This window comes from Pempheris klunzingeri, chromosome 1 (assembly GCF_042242105.1).
Source record: "Pempheris klunzingeri isolate RE-2024b chromosome 1, fPemKlu1.hap1, whole genome shotgun sequence".
NCBI lineage: Eukaryota > Metazoa > Chordata > Actinopteri > Acropomatiformes > Pempheridae > Pempheris > Pempheris klunzingeri.
In genome coordinates, this window is record NC_092012.1 from 21,233,818 (window position 1) to 21,254,635 (window position 20,818).

At 42.1% G+C, this 20,818-nt stretch overlaps 3 protein-coding genes across 3 annotated transcripts; 2 read left to right on the forward strand and 1 right to left on the reverse strand.

Moving 5' to 3' along the window:
- Nucleotides 1-124: 124 nt before the first annotated feature.
- LOC139201043 (E3 ubiquitin-protein ligase AMFR-like) lies at nucleotides 125-10,847 on the reverse strand. Its single transcript, XM_070830260.1, has 14 exons — nucleotides 10,701-10,847; nucleotides 9,851-10,174; nucleotides 9,666-9,758; nucleotides 9,404-9,568; nucleotides 6,708-6,860; nucleotides 5,828-5,868; nucleotides 4,918-5,050; nucleotides 4,669-4,802; nucleotides 4,434-4,544; nucleotides 3,817-4,013; nucleotides 3,605-3,708; nucleotides 3,049-3,183; nucleotides 2,615-2,805; nucleotides 125-2,185 (listed from the first exon to the last, which is right to left on the reverse strand). Exons 2-14 carry the CDS (start codon nucleotides 10,103-10,105, stop codon nucleotides 2,029-2,031), a joined length of 1,869 nt encoding a protein of 622 aa, XP_070686361.1. The 5' UTR covers nucleotides 10,106-10,174; nucleotides 10,701-10,847; the 3' UTR covers nucleotides 125-2,028.
- Nucleotides 10,848-14,691: 3,844 nt separating this feature from the next.
- LOC139202850 (leukotriene B4 receptor 1-like) lies at nucleotides 14,692-15,717 on the forward strand. The gene has a single exon (XM_070832443.1). It carries the CDS (start codon nucleotides 14,692-14,694, stop codon nucleotides 15,715-15,717), a length of 1,026 nt encoding a protein of 341 aa, XP_070688544.1.
- Nucleotides 15,718-16,929: 1,212 nt separating this feature from the next.
- On the forward strand, nucleotides 16,930-18,238 carry LOC139203708 (leukotriene B4 receptor 1). Its single transcript, XM_070833555.1, has one exon. The coding sequence runs from the start codon at nucleotides 16,942-16,944 to the stop codon at nucleotides 18,025-18,027; it is 1,086 nt and encodes a 361-aa protein (XP_070689656.1). The 5' UTR covers nucleotides 16,930-16,941; the 3' UTR covers nucleotides 18,028-18,238.
- The last annotated feature ends 2,580 nt before the right edge of the window (nucleotides 18,239-20,818 follow it).

Below are 20,818 nucleotides of genomic sequence, written 5' to 3' on the forward strand. Positions count from 1 at the left end.
GCTGCACCATGACTGCTGCATTTGATCTTAAAGTCAGCAGGTCTGCAGCAGCATCTGTGGGTTTCATCAGGACAAAGCCAAGTCCAAGCAGAAGTGGGTTGGTCTCAAGAGGAAAACAACGATATTTTCTTAAAAAGCTGTAGAAGCTCTGTTTATTGAGTCTTTTGTATTAACATATTTTACAAAAACTAGATTTACAGAAATTATTCATAACTGAACTGTTCTTGATTTAGGCACAAAAATACAGGAAAAGCTCAGTCCAAAAAGTAAATTAGTTCTGATTAAATAAGTAATGTTTATGAAAGATAACCCATGAATAGGAAAATATATCACAGATATCAAGAGTTGTTAAATAACTGGAAACATGGAAATAAAACTGTCAAATTTCTTTTATACATCTCCATTAACTGAAATTGCAAATCTAAATCCTACTTTACTTACAACACCCCCAAACAGAATTTGAGCAATAAAATAAAACGCACAACAGAGATCACAACACTTCAGCTTGCAGTGGAAGTTTGTGGGCTGCTCTTTGGGATTAAGTGGAAGGAAACAAAAGCACTTGTCTAGATTCATGCATATCTCACCACAAACTGCCCTCGCGCTGTAACCACAGGAAATCAAACACTTATATTACACTCCATCATTGTGTCCATCCATATGCCTCAACCAGCTACAGATTCAGTCAAAATTGACAATTCCAAAATGTTTAAGGGCCAAGTCCACGTTGTACTCTCCTGTGCATTACGGAAATAAGAGCAGAGGATGATTATGTTCCTCCGACTTCTGATTTTTGAATTAGCACTCCTCAATGTGAGTAGACAAAAGCCTCACAAATAAAACACCTTCTACATTCCCTCACTCTCATTGGGGTCACAGAATAATCCAGAAGTATTAAGTCAAAGGCAACTGGCTTTGTCGTTAGAGCTTGAAAACGTTGTGCTGTTTCTCAATTTACTGCCGAAGCCTCGCGAATGAGTGGCAAAACGTCTTCAAAACACGGGACAGCAAATTCAGCTGTCGCACACTTAACATTTTCTACATACCCCAAAATGATGGACACCAAGGACCCCAATACTATACTCAGAAAAATATTTTCTTATTCAGAGAGAACTGCTCATTAACACAGAGTAATCTAAGAAAGACTGTGAGGATGATACCCATTGTACAAAATGTAATACATCCCCTTTGTTGCCTATGCATCTCAAGGGAACAATGTTAGAAAAAGATTTACATGCCCACACCCCACTTGTTAAATAACAAAATGCAAACTGTTTGCAATGGGCGATATTACACACTAAATACAGAACAACCCATGTGGGTCAAAAACACTTTGCAGCATTAATTTGATAGAAACATTCATATTTGACAGAAAGGCTGAACAATACTAAAGTGACATTCTCTTACTCCAAGGTAAGAAATAAAAACATGTTATTTTGCCTACACTTAATTCACAGTTCAAACTCAAAAAAATAAAAACACACGAATACATCAGATGAGTTTCTTCATCCAGAATATGTAGCTTTCTGCCATGAGCAAAATCAATGAAAAGAAATCTGATAAAAAGGAAAAAAACAAGGACCTAAATAACTTTATCCAATAATGACACCTTCAAAGCCCTGTCCTGAAAGCAAAGCATGCTCGGTTTTAGCGGCCAGTCCCAATCACGGCAGATACTGACTCCCCACTGACGCTGGTGGTTGCAATGGCACGTGAATTAAGGGCAATACAACCTTGCATTTCTCGACTTGCACCCTTCAGTTGACATAATGCTCCAAATACTCTGGAATCAGTGAAGCAGACGGCATTCACAATAGTCCCACTTATTTAGGCAGCCAAAAACAATCCAAAGGCCATGTTAGCGATGCTTCTTAATTATTGTTTTGAATAGGTAATGACCATCGATTGTACACTAAATGGGGGAAAGGGGGGGGGGGGGGGGGGGGGGGGGGGGGTAAAATAGCTCTGGCGGTGCCTCTTGTGATGATGATGATGTGGTAGACTCTGCTGCTGAAGACAATCTGCGGATCAGGGTGCAGGATCTGGATGATTTTGTATGCGTCTCTCAGCAGCTGCTGCCATGGTTCTACGTCTCAGCACGGACGAGTCCAATTCTAGAACACTGTCCTCCTCCAGTCCAGGCAAATCCTCATCCTGGTCCTCGGGACTCTTGTTCAGATATCTCCTACAGGGAAGCAATGAATAACACATGATTATGTGAGCAGAAAATGAAGCATAATGGGGAAAAGAGGGCAACCAGGAATGCCTACCATTAGTTTGCAAATTTTTATTTTTTTTTAAAAACATGTCTCATTTTAGGTCTGTACAACCGAGCCTTTCAGCTACTCTGGTAGCAAAGATGGCCTATATGCATATATTTGTCTGGTCTTGGTTCACAGACAGAGTGACTTGACATGGAAATGTCTGTTCTCACAAAACATTAATTGTACAGTTGAGCTGTGATGTGCAATCAAGTGTGATCACACTCCTGACCTCAAAAAATCATTTCCCCAAACAGCAAGACAAAAACACATTTGGTTTGGAGTCTAAGTTATTTCGAATATGAAACACTGCTTAGCACGTCTTCCTGTGGAGGTAGGAAGCTCCAACCAACCTGCGCGCCTGCTGGAGCATCTCTTCTTTCCTCTGCTTTAACATCTTCTGCCTCTCCTCAGCTGACTTAGAGAAGCGACCCCCTCTGGCCTCCATGTTGTCTGACTCACTGAGGCCCTGCTCTGCTGCTCCACTGGAGCCTGCCTGCTCATCTGACGAAGCGCTCATCTGTATAGGGCCACGCTCTATGGCCTGAGAAAGAAACACAGGTGATATATGTGACAGATTGTTGCATTCTGTCTTTTCACAGAAAACCATAGGAATGACATGATCAACAAGCCAGGAAACATTGACAGAGTTGTTGGAGAAATCACGAGAGCATCATGTTAACAAAACAAGGTTAGCCTTTTTAGTGGCTTCAGTGAAATAATTAAAAATGAAAAAACTAAAAAAAAAAAACTATTAAAAAAGACTTTATTAACCTAGTTGACTGACCTGTGTCGGGAAAGGCACCTGGATGCGTCCCTCCAGGATGTTGTCAGTGGTGACCTCCACAGAGCGGGTCAGCTGCAGGTCCTGCATTACCAGGTAGGAGGGCACCTGAGGGAACATCTCCTGGATCTGGTGGGCCTGATGACATTGAAGGCAAAGAGAGCAATAGAGAAATGTTGGAGAGGGAAGAGCAGAACATCATAAACTGGAAGTCAAAACTTTTTTTTTAAAGCTTGGCACAAGCAGGTTTTAAACATAGTGTATTAATGATTTACAAGTCTCTTGTGTAAATATATACGTGGCATATTTTGCATCAGTAACAGTTCCTAAATCTGCTGGTTAAATGAAGAGCCTATCACTATGTCAACAAGCATTTACTAGGAACTCAAACACCATGGGCACAAGGTTACATAGACAATGACTACATGTAAACAGCAAGACGGGGAATGACGAGTGGGACAAATGATGGCTGCATTGAAAAACTATATAACTGGCCTCAAATTGCTATCAGTTTACAATAAAACTAGCAAGGCTGATCAGGCTGTAAACATGAACTCACCATGGCCATGAGCTGGGAGTTGTTTGCCTGAGCAATGCCCAAAATATTGGTGGTGTGCATTACTTCCACTGAGAAACTGGGCAGCCAGCTGGCAATGCGAGATCCTGTGTGAGAATATATGAATCTTAGAATTCCTTGTCACAAACAGCCTCCCTGATGTAAGGTAGCTCCACAGCCAGACTTGTCCTTGGATTAGTGTCGGACAGACTTACCGTCAAAGTGAAAGAAGTGATTGTGCTGGTTGATATGTGGTCTAGCATCTGCAGCAGCTCCTACCGGGCCAATATTGTCTTCTAAACCCCCTCCTTGCTGTTGGCCTCTTGCCTGGCTCTCGTCCCCATTAATGTTCAGGGAGGTCCGACATGTTGGACACGAGGTATCCTGCTCGAGCCATGAGCGCAAACAAGAGCTGGAAACACACACACACACACACACACACACACACACACACACACACACACACACACACACACACCTCAGTTCATCTTACGGAACCAAACTGCTATAAATCAAGCTAAATCATAACATGAACATCCAGACAAAGAAAATCATATCATAGAAGTTAGTGGCTGTTCTGCAGTCAGGTTTACAGCTTATATAAATGTTTGCAGGGCTTCAGGCACTAGCCAAACTAAGGACACTTCATTCAAGTTTGGTATATCTGGTTGTGTGCTATTTCCACAGTCTCCCCTTTCGCCATCTGTAAGAAAGGATAAACTTTTTCTAGGCTATGGAGCCACGGGTCAGTGGTCCCAGTAAAACATTCCTCGCATGGACGGTGCTATGCATAGAAGCAACTATGATGATGCTGTTTGAAAAAACACTGTACTTGTGGAAGAGATGGCCGCAGGGTAGTTTGCGTGCTGTCAGCATGGTGTCCCAGCAGATGGCACAATCATCATCATTAGCTGCCAGCTCCTCTGCCGTGGCAACAGCAAATCTGCACATATACATTTCACAGGTTATACTAATAGGGTTGACACAAGTAATGATTCATGGAAAACACAAAGCTTCCATTAGATAATAACAGTAACACTAAATAAATTAAACTAATATGTAATTACCTGGCCTCCATATTGTTGATGACGCGAAGGTAGTTCTTGTGGCGGCGGACGCGGCGCTGGACCTCATGGAAGAGATACCGCAGCTGCATGAAGATAACCAAGCTTGCCATGGACAGCCAGATGTTACCAAAAAGCTGAAGACAGACGTATGGCGAGAAAAGATTAAAGATCAGGGGAGTGGAAAAAGACACAGACAGACTAAAATTTCATATCCTCACATTGCCAACACTTGTTCCCTGTGTGTCTTACCAGCATATGGACGTGATGCATGAGGTCCAGGAAGAGCATAGCCAACTCCATGATGAAATCTGTGTAGTAGACATATGTTCCCTTACTCTCCCAGGTCCCTGGGTGGTTCAGGTCCCACAGATGAATGGAGTATCTGAGGGGACAGGGACAGCTCTGTCAGGCCATGAGCCACAGGTGATATTTTCACAGTATGGTGGACGCTGTGGCCCTCATCTTTGGCAATTCTGAAAAAATTAATGACTGGAAGACAGATGATGTAAAAATATGATGGCACAATAATGCAATTAGAAGGAACAGACAGCGTCAAATGTATCCAGTTCTATTCAGATTTCTAATTTGAGATTAAGAAACAAATAAGAGAGAATATCAATGTAATGACAGAGAATCAAAGTTTACATTTTCCACATGATTTTCCAATGTGAAATAGCTTCATCCAACACCACTGACCTCCTAATCTACTGTATGTACTAACACACGTTAAACAAACCAAGATAACAATATATGATCAATGCATGTTCTATTGTTAAAGTACAGGGCAGGTAGTCACCACAAACATTATGCTGCTAGGTGCCAAACCACAGCTCTGTAGCTGACAACTGAAGTTTTAATGTTAGGCTACAGCAGCTGTATCAATGAGAGCTTCAGCTGATTAGAGTTGTTTCTGCTGCTTGTATAACCCTGACCACCCCCCTCTTTGGGACAAAGGAGCCTTTCACACTGCTCTAAGTGAACCAGAGCAAAACAAATGCTGTCGCTAACATTAGCCCTTGATTCTAAATCTGCACAGGCCATGTCATCCATACTGCTGCAGTGTGTGTGTGTGTGTGTGTGTGTGTGTGTGTGTGTGTGTGTGTGTGTGTGTGTGTGTGTGTGTGTGCACACGTGTGAGGAGGCATTAAAAGGGACTTACCGCATAATGACATGCCCAGTGCGCACAGTCACCAGCAGACACTGAAGGCAAAAGTGCAAGAGGGAACATGATGTAATTCTTCTATTCTACTTTTTATATAGAACAATCCAAAATTTGAAATCAGACTTGTGACTTTTAAAAAACCATCACTGCTTTGAGGAAAAGAGACTGTACACTGATCATTTCTGTGTTTATTACACTATACCTCTTTTGCCCTTATAGAAACAGTTTCTGTATCAAATCCATATGCCTTTTATCACAGTACACATTATTACTTGTCATGGCAGAGAGAGCTTAGTTGTAATTGAAAACATTAGGGATGATTCCAGTGCCTCTGTAAGCCATGCTTGTAAGCCAGCATTCACAATACTGGGGGGCCCTGGAACTGGCACATCTAAATGAAATACAGTCATGATTATGAGTTATGAATTACAACTGCCTTTTTCTGTTATAATGTCAAACTGTCTGCCATAAAAAAACGGCTTGCAGTCTTTGCAATTTGACACACCAACACTGTGACCAAAGTCACAACAGACAGTAGTGAAGCAGCAAAATGTGATTTCTGTGTGAAAACAATTTCATGCAATGGAACAAGTTCTTCTAACATGAGGAGACTTTTCCTGTTGCATGGTAGGAACACAGTGTTGCTGATGTCCCTGTCCCTATTTTACCATGTTTTTTGGGGTTTCTTTGCTGAACTAGTATGCCAAAAACTGGTAAGCAGAATCTGAAACACATTACTGATTTCCCCAGTCCTCCCTAGGGTGTAAGCATGTCAAATAAGAGAACTCTTTAAGAAATGCCTCGTCCTAAGAAACCGCTTCGGTGATACAAAAAGTCCACAATCATTTGTGCTCAGCGTGGTCAAAATGTGTCTCACCTCTGCTGCCATAAAGGAGAGGGTGTGCATGCCATGGGAAGCTCCCAGCAGACCGCAGACCACAGCCAGGCCGCAGCAGTCCAGCAGCAGGGAGACCAGCAGGCAAAGCACTCGCACATGACTGTTCATGGGAGTCGAGGGCGAGAAAGACAGCTGTAGGGGCAAACATGTTGGTTAGAAGATTGAGTCTCTCTCAAAATTTTTCCTTTTCATTATGTTCTAAGGTATCTGGGGAGGTTTTTCCCATGTCTTCTTTGAGAGCTTGTACTGGTTTGGTGGTGCTGCTGTGGGCCCTTACAGCCCCCAAAGGCCAAAAGGACAAAAGTGTGACACAAGTGCACAAATAAAATTGACTACTCATAACTCGTTGGGAATTGATGGTGGACTTCAGTTGGCAAAAGATTTAGAACAAGTGTTTTATTTAAATGTTCACAGGCTGATAGGACAAACTGATCTGGCATTTAAAGGATAAAACAAATCAAACAATACAAAATCTGCAAGGAGATGTTCCTGAAATGTGCAGGCATTTATGGCAAACAGCTAAATGAAATATGAAAACAGTACTCTTAAAAACGGGGGGTATCCCTACAATTATTTCCACCATCAAAGAACACAATGGATGTATTCTGCAGACCTGCTGATCTTCACACATGCAAACACAGATCAATAAGAATGTTGTAGTATCGGGCTTGGTACCATACGCAAAGGACATTTCTGCTGTAGTAACTGAGAGGAAAATGGGTTTGAACTATTCTCTTCCAGATTTTACACAACCAATTCAAAATCAATAAACTTCTCACACACAACCCCCCCACCCCCCCACCCCCCAACCACACACACACACACACTTCTATGAACTGGCAAAACATTGCTTAGTACTGTAACTGACGGACATCGCTGACAGTGAATAGAACACAATTTAGGACCTCATTACGAGCATTACAACAGCTGAGCTGAGAGAATTAAAATAGGCTCCAACAATTCTGTAAAACTTAACTAGCACATAGTTTCCTCAGCACACTCACGACATGGCATATCATCTTTAGCAGTTTACCCTACATGTGCGAGCTGCACCCCAAAGCTAGAACCCACAGAAACAGGGAGACAGGAAGCAAGACAGCGGGAGTAACATAACTGACAGACTTCAACCTAAAAACAAAGCTACTACAGACACAGCCACTATTCCATCTTAGACAGCATACCGACTTATTGCCCATTTAAAGTTTCACTGCTTGCAAGGAGGTGATTAAATCTGATATTTTGTTTTCCCCTCCATGCAGAGTACAATCTGATACAGGGGCATATCAGTGTAGCAACTGGAAAGGTATCAGTGGCCCAACAAGCTGATACAAGGAGCTATTAATAGGTCAGGAGCTGAAAAGAGTACAGCTACTTTCAGACTTCTGGAGGACACCCACCACACCTTTTAACGATCATTTTATATATGATGGAAACATTATTCAGACGCTTATCCTTAGGAGCAACAAGCCAGCCACAATAAAGTCTACTCCAATCCTGTTTAATGTGGAGTGTACAAAGGAACATGTTTCATGTAGGCACAGTAAGGCCTATTTATTATAATAATATAATATAATATAATATAACATAACGTAACGTAATATTTCTACCTATATCTTATAATAGAATATCTCATAGCAAAGACACAGATAATACCCGTTGCAAATGTACACTTTGTAAAAACTCTCTAGAGTAATTTGTGTTAACTCTATAAATCCCTACATCTTCTTAATTCCATTCCATTTCCTGTGCCTGTACCTACATACATAGTTGTTCATTTAAAAGAGCTCTGTTTGTAATAAATGAGCACTCAAAGAGCTTGAAGGCTCTGCAAAAAAAACCCCATCATTTTCAGATGCACATAATAATAACACAACATGGACTTCACCATGATAAATCCATTTCAGAGGTGTTTCCTTTCGGGTCAGAAAGGAAATGCTTTTAAAAAGAGCCTTAAGCTAAGCTCACCATAAAATGACCTAACAATGTGGCTGGTTCAAAAATGATCAGGTGTTACTTATTTGCATATTTCTGATCATGTTTGTTGATTCGTTACCACGTGGCCATGAAAGTTTTTAGACTACTGTTTTGTACTGTAGGCTGACTGATTAGTTGAACTTCTGGTATAGTATCAGTAGCTGTGATGAGAGTATGTCTGTCAGTATTCCAGTAACATTGGTTTACCATACAGGGGGTAAACCATGCACTGTATCTGTAGCGACTTCAGAGAACAAGAGTCGCTGAGGGACTGAGGCTGGGCCTGTTTGTCTGATGCGCAAAACAAAAGAATTCACGGAGATTTCAAAGAATACATTTAGCCTTTTATTTGAGAAAAAAGATGATCAACTCATGATAACGTGCGCAGACTCATAATCAAAGTAATCACAGCGACCAAAGAAAAATAGCGGCCAACAAAAAATGTGGCAACCCAGCTCACCCCCCCTCCCTCAGACAATGAAAAGTGAACAGATGAGTCTATTAGCTTAATATCCTCGCCCATATCCATGTGACCCGCTATCCCCCTATTCAATATGATCACAAAATAATATCATAACCAAAACCATCACTAACAACAATCAATATGCCCCCCAACCTTACAACAACAATTCACTCATGGCTCCTACAGTATCACTAGAATGAGTAAAAACCAAAAAGTGAGCGTAGTTTCTAATACTTACATATTCAAAGCGATCTTTGCAGAGCTGAACCATTAGGTGGAGGAAGACCAGGGCAGAGAACCACAAACACCACATGACCACCTCCTCTACAGTCTGCACGTTCAACACGCCAAAGATGAAAATGAACTTGTAGAAGATGAAGTTCCAGAACTTATCCTTGAGGTGCTGAGGAAAAAGCATAGACAAAAGTAGAGGTTGGAAACCCCAGACAGGAAAGCAGCAGCGGCCATTGTTTCAAGACAATAAGAAGGCACGAACTCACCTGCTTCTCACTGACCCTGAGAGGGCCGAACACCACATACTGGATCATTTTAGCAATTAACATCAAAGAGCAGCAGAACGTGTTGACCAAGACCTACGGGAGAACACAGAATAAGGTGACAATCAGGCTTTGAAAGAACATCGTCTTATTGTACAAATCAAAATCCTACAATGGATGACACTCACCCATACAAAGAGACTGTCGGTGACAAGATACCACAGCACAGTGGTTGCCAGTTCTGTGCTGCTAATATCATTGTTTAGATGCTGAAGATCCACGTCAGAGGGAGCTGGTGTTTCATCAGTGTCCAAGGCCCCAAACCCCGGGTCAGTCACTGTGGTGTAGGCACTGAAGATGCTGCCAGCCAGCAAAGCCACACTCAGTGCGGTGTACGTCTGCAGGCTGGGCCACGGAAACCTCTCCAGGAACAGCAGAGGCATGTCAGTCTCTCTGGTCCACTTGTCAACGTGTGAAAATGGTTTTTGTCCCGCTCCAAGAAGTCAGGCAACCTGTGAGGGTACAAGTGAGTTAGCCCTGGCCAAACTGTGCTAACCTGACGCTGAGCGTGAAACTCATGGATATAGAAGTGTTAGCATAGGATTGTGGCTCAATCGTGTCAATGCTTTAGTAATGATTTTTAATTAGCCAGTTGAAACATGCTAGTTCCCAAGAAGTTAGATGAGTAGCCTTAGCTAGCCGGATGTTGGCTAATCTTCTCTTAGTTTTCCAGCAAGGCTAACTTCACATTAGCTCACAACAGTTGATAAATGTGCAAATTACTCCTGGCTTAGACTGTTTTTGGTGAAATGTAATGAGTTAACTCGGCCCAGGAAAGTGAAAACCACGGGCCAGCGACCAAACTGGCAGATATTAATACTCCAGTGGGGCTAACGCTCATTAATAGTAGGAGTTCACGCCCCTGACGTTAGCTATTTACCTGGCTAGCGTTACCTAATACTAGCTTACTGGCTAGCTACGTAGCTAGGCAATGCTAGCAAGCAACAGACATGAAGCTAGCATTAAATAGTTACTTACAGTTTGTTACAAATTTGATCGAACCCGATATACAACGTCCCCTGTTGTAACCAGTATTGTACTTTTAATACAGCTGCGTTGAGGACATCATAGATGACAACATCGTCATGTTTCACCGAGCAGGCAGCTGGCCGGGGGGGTGTGGGAGGGGAGGGGGGCGCTTCCTCTTCTTCTTCAGCTTTGTGGTTTAACGGCAGCTGGCATCCTCAGTGCTGCGTTACCGCCATCTTCTGGGGTTAGTTCATTCTGACAGTGTTCCCATCAGCCCTGCTGGATGGACATCTCCATCACCACAGTCCAGTGTGCTCTTTCGTCCTGCTCCTGTTGGCCTGAGTCCTTTCATTTCTTCTTTCACCTCCTTTCTCTGAGCCGTTTGTTTCCTGCAACCAACAAGCACGTGTTCTACAGTGTCTGGCAGCACTGACATGGAGCGGTTGGATGCTTGGCTATAATGTGAAGTGTGCCATCCAGATTACGGTGCCCTATTCTTAATCTTGCTGTTACTGACTTCTCTTTTCTGTGTCCCAGTGCTGCTTCCACTGTCCCATACAGCCCCTTCCCTCTGCCAATCATTGTGACCTCAGTGCCTTTATTATGTCCTGGTGATTACTGGATGCACCTGGCATAAGACTGGACAGATCACAGATCACAGAGTCAATACAGACTAGCACTTTGTTTGGTTTGATGTGGTCAACCCATTCTAAAGCCAGTAAAATGGCGAACAACTCAACGTTAAACACACATATTGAATGTGAGGTTTTCAGCTCTGCAGTTAGGAACTGCCATCGCACAACCTGTATGGTATGTTATTGGATCTTTCAACCCATAGCCAACACCTGGTCTGTATATTTACACCCCTTATAAGTATTATGTGCCTCCATTTGAAGTAATTCCAAACCCTCCGACATAGTTTCTAATAACCACACAGGGATTACAGGCCATATCACAGTTGGACACTCCCAAGTCACTATTTGCTGCATCTCTGGGAGCAGTTTTCTGCACAGTGGTGTGAAGATGTTACTGATCCTATGCATAATATGAGAGTCCAGCAGCAGATGCCAGAAGAAGCAAGGGACCCATTGTGACCAGGGGCACAATAACAGGAACCTCTTGCCATTATAGAATGAAATTCTATAATGCTGCATTTCAGCATTATATATGAAATAAATATCATCTTATGCTTGTTTTTGCTCAAACTGTGATTATGATTTTTATTGTTTTTATTTTCAAGTGCTGCACTTTGAGTTTTGCAGACAGAATGTTCATTTTAAGATAAGATAAGATCAACTTTATTGATCCCGAAGGAAATTACTTTGCCAGAGTACAATACAATACAAAAGTTGAAGCAACAATACAAAAGTTGAATACAACATAAAAAGTACAAAGTACAAAGTACAAAGTGTAAAGTGTCTCTAAGTGTGTAAAGTGTCTTAACTGAAAAAGCAGAGAATAGTGCCTAACAAATTAAATAAAATAAGTACAAAATGTAAACAAGAAGCGGATAAATAACGAATAAAGAACAAAGTGAAATTGAGGGTAAACAGTAAACCTTTGACAAGTATTGCACATGATGATATTGCACATGATTGATTGAGTCCTTGAAGTATCCCTCCTGCAGAAGAAGGAGGAATTATACAGTTTGATTGCCACAGGTAGGAAAGACCTGTGGCGTTCTGTGGTGCACCTCGGTGGTCTCAGTCTACGGCTGAAGGTGCTCAGACAGGGCGTCAGTGTGGCATGCAGGGGGTGAGAGGTGTTGTCCATGATGCTGAGCAGCTACCTCAGCATCCTCCTCTCTGACACCTCCACCACAGACTCCAACTCGACTCCCAGGACAGAACCAGCTCTCCTGATGAGCTTGTTGAGTCTGTTAGCGTCAGCTGTCTTCAAGCCTGCTGCCCCAGCACACTACAGCATAGAAGATGACGCTGGCTACCACCGAATGATAGAACATCTGCAGCATGGTTCTGCAGACGTTGAAAGATCTGAGCCTCCTGAGGAAGTACAGTCGGCTCTGACCTTTCTTGTAGACGGCATGAGTGTTTTTTGACCAGTCCAATTTATTGTCTATGTGAACTATTTGTAGTCATCCACAATGTCCACCTCTGATCCATTGAATTTTTTACAGCTGTCTGATTAGTCTTGATGGGTGATGACATTGCTGTCCATTATTAAGTGAGTACATGCGCAGTATGTGCTTCCACTAGTTTAAAAATGTTGTAAAAATTTAAATGTAATATTCTGCTTCATCATTCAGCTCTAAAATATGTTGTGTGTGAAATTAGAATTCCATCACATGGTCCATTTAACCAAGTATAAAAAGAAAGTGTGACAGCAGGTGTTTTTCAGCCATCACATCTGCCGTGACATAGCTAGAGTTTGTGATGTCTGGGTGCAGCACAGCAGCAATCAGTGTTGATTTATTCTTTTTAATTAACAACATGATGTCTGTAAATCATAGAATTGTGAGTTTTTTTGCCACACAACCAGCTTCAAGAGGAATTCATAAATAATGTGACTAAATTATAGTTTTAAACTTCTGTATCACAGGCAGATTACAATCTGATGTAAAACATTACTAATGTGTGGAGCAAGATGTAGCACTGGCATAACTGAATCATCCATTTTAAGGCAGGTCACAGATTACTTTCCTGAAGATTACTAAATGCCAAAAGTGAAACTGAAAGCATTATAAACTTCTGTAGCTCTACAATCAGTCTATAACAAGACGATTAGGAGATCACAGGGAAACACTCCACCACATCAAATCAGAATGATATCAGTGGAAGGGTCAAATTAACAATACTTCCAACCTTTCCTTAACAAAGTTAAAGACAGTGGAGGACAAGGGGTTGTATATGAGACCAAAAATTCCATGTGGTGTTCTTGGCTCAGGAATTATTCTGACTGTATCAGTGAAAAGGCAAGTGATGGTAATCATTAAGTATTCAAATGGTTGCCATACATGCAATGGATGGAGTTGACAAAGAGTCCAAAGTTTAAGTATGGGGCAGCACTGTTGCATGTGCAAATGCAAATGTTGTTTTGACTAGACCTCTCCAAAATGTTGGAACAAGGAGAGAATAATTCCTGTGTTCCTTTCAGGTCAGCTGGACTGTTACAGTAGGCAGTGTGGTCCGTCCATTACTGCTTCCCATTATATTCAATGGTGTTTCTCAAGCACAGGCAGTTGTAGGATGGTCAGTGTCTGCCAATTTTGATAACCTGCATGAAAAGAGAAAGACATACTGTAGCATGCTGTACGGAAAGAACAGGAAGTGATTTAATGTACTGTACATGGCAGTAGTGATTATTGCAGAGTGGCAGTGTCTGCAGCCTCTTCCTGGGAAGTTCGACATAGTCCAAGATATTTTTAGGTAGCAAATGTAAATGGTCTGTATTTGTATAGCGCCTTTCTAGTCGTTGTGACTAATCAAAGCACTTTTACATTACATCCTCATTCACAGGTAATTTGGGGTTTAATGTGCCCAAGGACACTTCGACATGTTGACATGGAGGCGCCGGGGATCAAACCTCATGATTAGATGGACGACCCACTCTACCTCTGAGCCACAGCCAGCTCAAACATAGGAAAAAAAAAACAAAGCAGAACTTTTATTAACAAAATGTTGTTTCAGAAACACTCTTGAGCGGAGGACCGCAGCAATGCGCATGAGTCTGGATGTGTCATCCATCATAGAACTACAAAATGTAAGAGCAGATTCACTCACAGGTAGGAAAGATGAGATTGAGTCAGTGATTTGGATAAAGGGACAATAAAAGACCACTGACTTTTATTCATTACATTGTAATCTGATATATGTGTATGTGCTTCAGCTGTTCCTGACGTGGGAGCAGAACTGACACAGAGAGAATTTTCCCTAACAGTAGATCAGCACTATATCCATATAGGGAAGTGAAGACTAGTTTGTGCAACACTTTTTAGTTTTCTTTTAATGCAGACACCACTGTCAGCAGATACACTTGCACCATGAACCAGTCAACTGAGCACTCATTTTCAGAGGAAACGGCCCCAGGAGAGTTCAGTGGTGGGATAGCGGTGGCTTGTGTGATCCTGGGCCTGTCCTTCCTGATCGGAGCTCCGGGGAACCTGCTGGTGATCTGGACTATCCTGAAACATGTTAAGCAACGCTCCCACACTGTGGTGCTCATCCTGCACCTGGCTGCTGCTGACCTGCTGGTCCTCATCACCCTGCCTCTATGGATCTACTCCCTGGCCCACTCCTGGGTGTTTGGAGAGGCCTCCTGCAAAGCAATGGTGTACATGATCAACGCTTGTATGTATAGCAGTGTTTTCCTCATAACTCTCATGAGTGTGGAGCGCTTTTTAGCCATCTGCCATCCATTTGTGATGCTGCGCTGGAGGACCAAGACCATTATGGACAGATGTCTTCTGCTGTTGTGGGTCCTTGCCTTGCTCCTTGCAGCACCTGCATTGCTGACCAAGCCTTTGGATGAAATCAATGCAACTGAACAGTGTTTTATTAAGGAATTCACCTCTGTGACTCAAGCAATCATCTTGTTATGCGTGGAGACCTTGGGGGGCTTTATAGTTCCTTTTATCATTCTGAGTACTTCTTACTGTCTAGTTGCTGCCAAGCTCAGGAAAATGAGTTTCAACTCCAAACAGAAATCCATGGTTCTTGTGCATGCTGTGGTAATAGCCTTCACACTGTGCTGGTTGCCTTACCATATCATCAACATTATTGATCTGGTTTGCATCCTAGGACCAGGCACAGACCGTGAATGTGTGCCGCAGAGTGTTGTCTTTAGCTGTGGTGCCCTCGTTTTCATCAGCAGCTCAATGAATCCTGTGTTATACGCCCTCTTCGCGAGGAACTTACAAGGGAGTTTCGAGGAGTCTCGACTGGTCAGGCTGTTCCAGGAAATGGCCACTCACACCAACAAACTCAGGGAGGAGGTAGTACAACAGCAGGCTGGCCAGAGGGCAGCAAATACACAAGTAAAGCTGCTGTCTGACTGTGTGAAACACTGAATCACTGAGACTGTGACAATGGGAAAATGTGACTTCTGCAATTAATTAAGAGACCCTTCTTTACAATGAAGGCCCTCTGTGTGATGTAAGGTCGTGGAAGCCTGTATGTAACATGTAAAATAGTGCTGACAATAGTAATGTGTTGATGATTCATATTATTAACGTAGCATACCATGCTATCCTTGTGTCACATTCACCCTTGTGTGTCAGTGCAGGCAAACATATGACTGCAATCTTTGTGTTTTTCAGTATTGAGAATTTATGTACAGTGTAAAAATGGGAAAACTTTCAGATTTGATGTACCTCTGTATTGAGTACTGTGTTTTGTAAGTGAAAATTAATGAGTTGATGAGTGTTTTCTGACATAAGTTAAATGAAACACCTTTAAATCAATGTTCTCATAAACTCGTAGGATTGTTTCATTTTTGCGGATTATTCAAACTAGAATAGTTTGTCATTCCTTCTTACTTTGATTTAAAACAGAACAACTTGACTAGATGTCTTATCTCTTTGGGGAAAGTATTAAAATGAATGGCAGCTAAGCTAAAAAGCCCCAAGTGACCCCTGTAAAAGCTCTCTCTGTGCAGCCTGACACACCCCTGTCATTATTCCCATCCTAATTATCAGGAAAAGTTTATCCTGCCTGTGTAACAAAAAGGCATCAGGTCAGTTCTTAAAAGCATTCCTATACATAGCAGACATGTAGCCCTTATGCTAGAGAAATGAGCTGTGATGTCAACATCATTTTTAGAATCTTTTTTAAAATGTTACAGTGCCTGTATGTCAAGTAATGTTTTCTTTCATTCACAGAGCTTGAAAGAAATGTTGCTGTTGTTTTCTATCCAACTGAAATATTCTGTTTCACGACCTTCGTCCTCATGCAGATGCTCGTTGCATTGACACATTTAATGGTTTTGTAGAGTAGATAGATTTGCTCCCACAGCTGGTTGAGCATCTGGGATCATTTCAATTCTGAGATCATTTCAATTTGTCAGTACATTTTTAACTCAAGTCACTTGGACCACACTTTTCAATTTTATACCACAATTCATGACCTGAGGTGAAAAATGAATTCATAAGGCATGTATGAATCACCTCCATGTGTGAGGACACCCCTTTCCTGTGCAGTCTATTCTTAAAGGGAAGTGAAGACTTGCTTGTGCAGCATTTTTCTTGTGCAGGAGTTTTTCTCCTCATGCAGACACCACTGTCAGCACATACACCATGAACCACGCGACTGAGCTGTCTCCATTAGAGGAAATGGCCCCTGAGGAGTTTGACGGTGGGACAGTGGTGGCTTGTGTGATCCTGGGCCTGTCCTTCCTGATCGGAGCTCCAGGGAACCTGCTGGTGATCTGGACTATCCTGAAACATGTTAAGCAGCGCTCCCACACTGTGGTGCTCATCCTGCACCTGGCTGCTGCTGACCTGCTGGTCCTCATCACCCTGCCTCTATGGATCTACTCCCTGGCCCACTCCTGGGTGTTTGGAGAGGCCTCCTGCAAAGCGATGGTGTACATGATCAACGCTTGTATGTATAGCAGTGTTTTCCTCATTACCCTCATGAGTGTGGAGCGCTTTGTGGCCGTGCGCTATCCCTTTGCCTCTGCTGACTGGAAGAGGAAAAAAGCTTTGAATAAAGTTCTGCTGGCTCTGTGGACTGCAGCGTTCTTGTTCAGCATACCTGTAATCCCAACTCAGGTTGTGGGAAAGGACTCTGGTGAGGAGCATTGTCTGTACCGGTACTACACTTCTGTGACCCAGGAGCTGGTGTGTGTCCTGCTAGAGACACTAGTGGGCTACATGTTGCCCTTCTCCATCCTCGTGGTCTGCTATGGCTGCCTGTGCAGCCGGATTACTCAGATGACCTTCAAGTCCAAGCGCAAGTCCACAGTCCTGATAGCCAGTGTAGTCATTGTGTTTGCCATTTGCTGGACACCTCATCACATTGGAAATGTCCTCTCACTTATCATCCTGGCCATTGAAGACACCTACTCCGATGCAGCAGATAATCTGGAGAGCGTCAGGAGCACCATGACCTTCATTGCTGGAGCCATGGTGTTCATCAGCAGCACTGCTAATCCCATCCTCTATATGTTTGCTGCTCGATCCTTTAGGAGCTCCCTGCGGGACACCGGCATCCAGAAGCTCTTCCACCACATCTCCAGCACCTCCCCAGGTGAGGGCAACAGAGAGTTTTCCTTTGTGTCCAAGAGACACAGCAATCAGACCAAAAGCTCCACGTGTGTGTCTGAGTCTAAAGACCAAATGGATATATTGATAAAGATGTGTGAAAATAATCCATCCTGATATTGAAAATGTAAATGCTGTGTAGATATATTTGTGTATATACATGTATTTTTTTAAGGAAGGAGATTTTGCCTGAAATTAAGTTCATTTTATTTGAAATTATGACAAACAAAAGCAGGAAGTCAAAGTTTATCTATGCAATACTTGTCCAACTCTGTAAATGACTTGTCTTATGTATTTTAAAAAAAACGTTTATATCTTTTTCTTTCCTTTTTTGCATGTTTTTTAAACGGTGGACATATATTTATAATGTGTTTATATATTATGTACTGAGACTAATGTCATATAGTATTCATAAATAGCACAATAAATAATTTTATGTGCATTTGAAATGTCTCAATATCGTTTTTTTGTAAAAAGTATTGCTTCATCATTTTGTTGATGCCAACATGGAATGGATGGAAGTCCCGTGGTTGCGTCTGCCACTTCTTATACTTTAGACTATTATCATAGAGAGATATTTCACACAGCTTTGTTCACAGTGCTGATGGAGATGGGACTGTAATTACATTTCAGTTTTGCTGTTTTTCAGTCTTTCTGTGTTGGGAAACCACAGCATCTTTGATATAGTCTGATTGTGTGGTTGTGAATTCATGTAACAAAACTACTGTTCACTTCACCTAATGTGTTTTTAGAATATATATAATTAGGTAACAATTGTCCTCTCACTCATCCTGGCACCGCACTACAGACAACAGTCATGCTGTCAACTTCCTCTCCATGAAAAGATTGCAAAATGAAAAACTGCATGTTCCCTTTGTTTGGCAAAAAAAAAGCGGAATTGTGTCTTAAAGTTTGTCACAGTCTTATAAAACTCAAACCCACACTTTGGTGTGACAGAGTTCAGCGTCAGCTTATTTACTGATATTTCTAAATGTCAGATCAGAAATGTACGATATACTTCTGTCATAGCATATCAAGTTTGTCTGTTGCCATGACTGCACAAATTTTGTTTTCTGCAACTGATCCGACCAGTAGATGGCAGTAGTACAGTGTCTTTAATAATGGAATTTTTAAATAATATTGATAACCCTATCTAACCCTAATGATGATAATATTTTTCCTCCACTATTTCACTGTATGACTTTTTCTAATGTATCTATCCAGGGAATGGTCATAAGCCTTACAAACCTGCAGTAGCCTGTTAAAGGTGAAAGAGCCAAGCTCTTCCAAGAAGCACAAATGTGATGAAGAAGTGAAGAAGCGATGTCATTGTATGTCTGACTCAGTAACGTTGATTTCACTTTGACAGACCTCGAAGCTATCTCTGACTGACACAAATGTTATCTTAATGTTCAACAACCATGGCTCAGCAGCTCAAATTAGGCTGGATGTAGTTCTTGACATATAAGACAGGTCAAAAGGAGAAATTTTACCAAAAAAAAGCCAAACATCTGGAGGACCTGACAGTCCATATTAATGATGTCCTCCTGTGGTGTTGTTTGTGATGATCATGAACAGAGGGTTGAATAAACCACAGTGACAGTGCTCATTGCCTCTATGGAGCCCTTCAATATTAATGGGTCAGGATCGTTTTAGCTGTGATAGTGAAAGATGATGAAAAGTGAGATGAGCAAAAGGTGACAAAGAAAGGCGTCAGACAAGATGGCACAAGAACACAGCTGATGCTGAGGCACACTGGACGTTTTCTCACAGAATGAGGAAGCATGGTGTCTATGAGACAGCAGCAGTAATGTGGTGTGTGCGCCCTATTAATCATTCCTTTCATCATGAGCATATGCCTGTGGTGTGTATTCTCTTTCACTGAATTGACTTTGTCCTTTATGTTCTGAATGATTTTTAGGTTTTGTTAAATAATAAAATTGCCGAATAAGCAACAAGGTAGGCACACATATACCCTTGGTATTAAACATGCTGTGGCATGCTGGGGTCAATCTGCTGTCCAGTGCTCCTATTGTATGAGTGCTCACATATATTTAGATTACTGTAATCCATTTAAATGTAACCCATACCTCACCCAGCTAAAAGCACACCACAGGACGGGACCTGCCAAAGGGATAACTAAGCCATGACTCTTCGCTATCTCTAACATTCAGTGAGAAGTGTTAGTTGGCATAACACACTGTATTTGACACCGACTTGGTAGAGGAACATCTCACACCACATGATAATACCACTGACACTGAAGCTATTCTCTAGGTATGGTGGTGGCTCGTACAGGTGGCCCTCTCAATTACACTTCTTTTTTTTTCCATTTACATGTGCTGAAAGAAAGACTTGTCATTTTTGTCTGCGATGTCATAAAGACAAACGTTCTTTGCTGTTCTTGTGGAGGAATATCATTGTGTGTCTAGGATTTCAGCTGAAGTGTTTCCCAGCATGTGTCCCTCAACTAATCAGACTGGTTCAGCTGGAAAGAACAAGTCCACCTGAAGAAGAAGACATTTAAGAATTACCCTTCTAACTGAGGGATTTACATGAGTGAAAGACAGCGGGGAGACAAAAGGCCTTGCATTTACTGCAGTCTGCTGGCCCATAGCAAGCAGAGATGGGAGTGTCAGGAGGAACAAAACATGGCATTCTGGGAACTGGGCCAAAGACTGCTGAAAACTCCAGCAGGCCAGTAAGGACCTGTGAAGCTATTGAAAACTTTAGATTGGATATTGTTGCTCTGTGTCATTTTCATATGAGAGCCATTACTGGATGGATATACAGCCATGCAAAAGAGTGTGTGAAAAAAGAGGGAAAAATACCGCATTGTTATAGTAAGTTGTACCATATCACAGTGTGAGTGTGAAGCACTGTGGGTTTTCAGAGTAATTAATAAGGA

Excerpts from the sequence above, each read along its gene's own strand:
- LOC139203708 (XM_070833555.1), top strand. The coding sequence starts at position 16,942 with ATGAACCACGCGACTGAGCTGTCTCCATTAGAGGAAATGGCCCCTGAG.
- LOC139202850 (XM_070832443.1), top strand. The coding sequence starts at position 14,692 with ATGAACCAGTCAACTGAGCACTCATTTTCAGAGGAAACGGCCCCAGGA.
- LOC139201043 (XM_070830260.1), bottom strand. The coding sequence starts at position 10,105 with ATGCCTCTGCTGTTCCTGGAGAGGTTTCCGTGGCCCAGCCTGCAGACG. Across the intron at positions 3,184-3,604 it reads ACTCCCAGCTCATGGCCATG|GCCCACCAGATCCAGGAGAT; the intron begins GTGAGTTCATGT and ends CAATGTCATCAG. Across the intron at positions 2,806-3,048 it reads AGGTGCCTTTCCCGACACAG|GCCATAGAGCGTGGCCCTAT; the intron begins GTCAGTCAACTA and ends TTTCTTTCTCAG.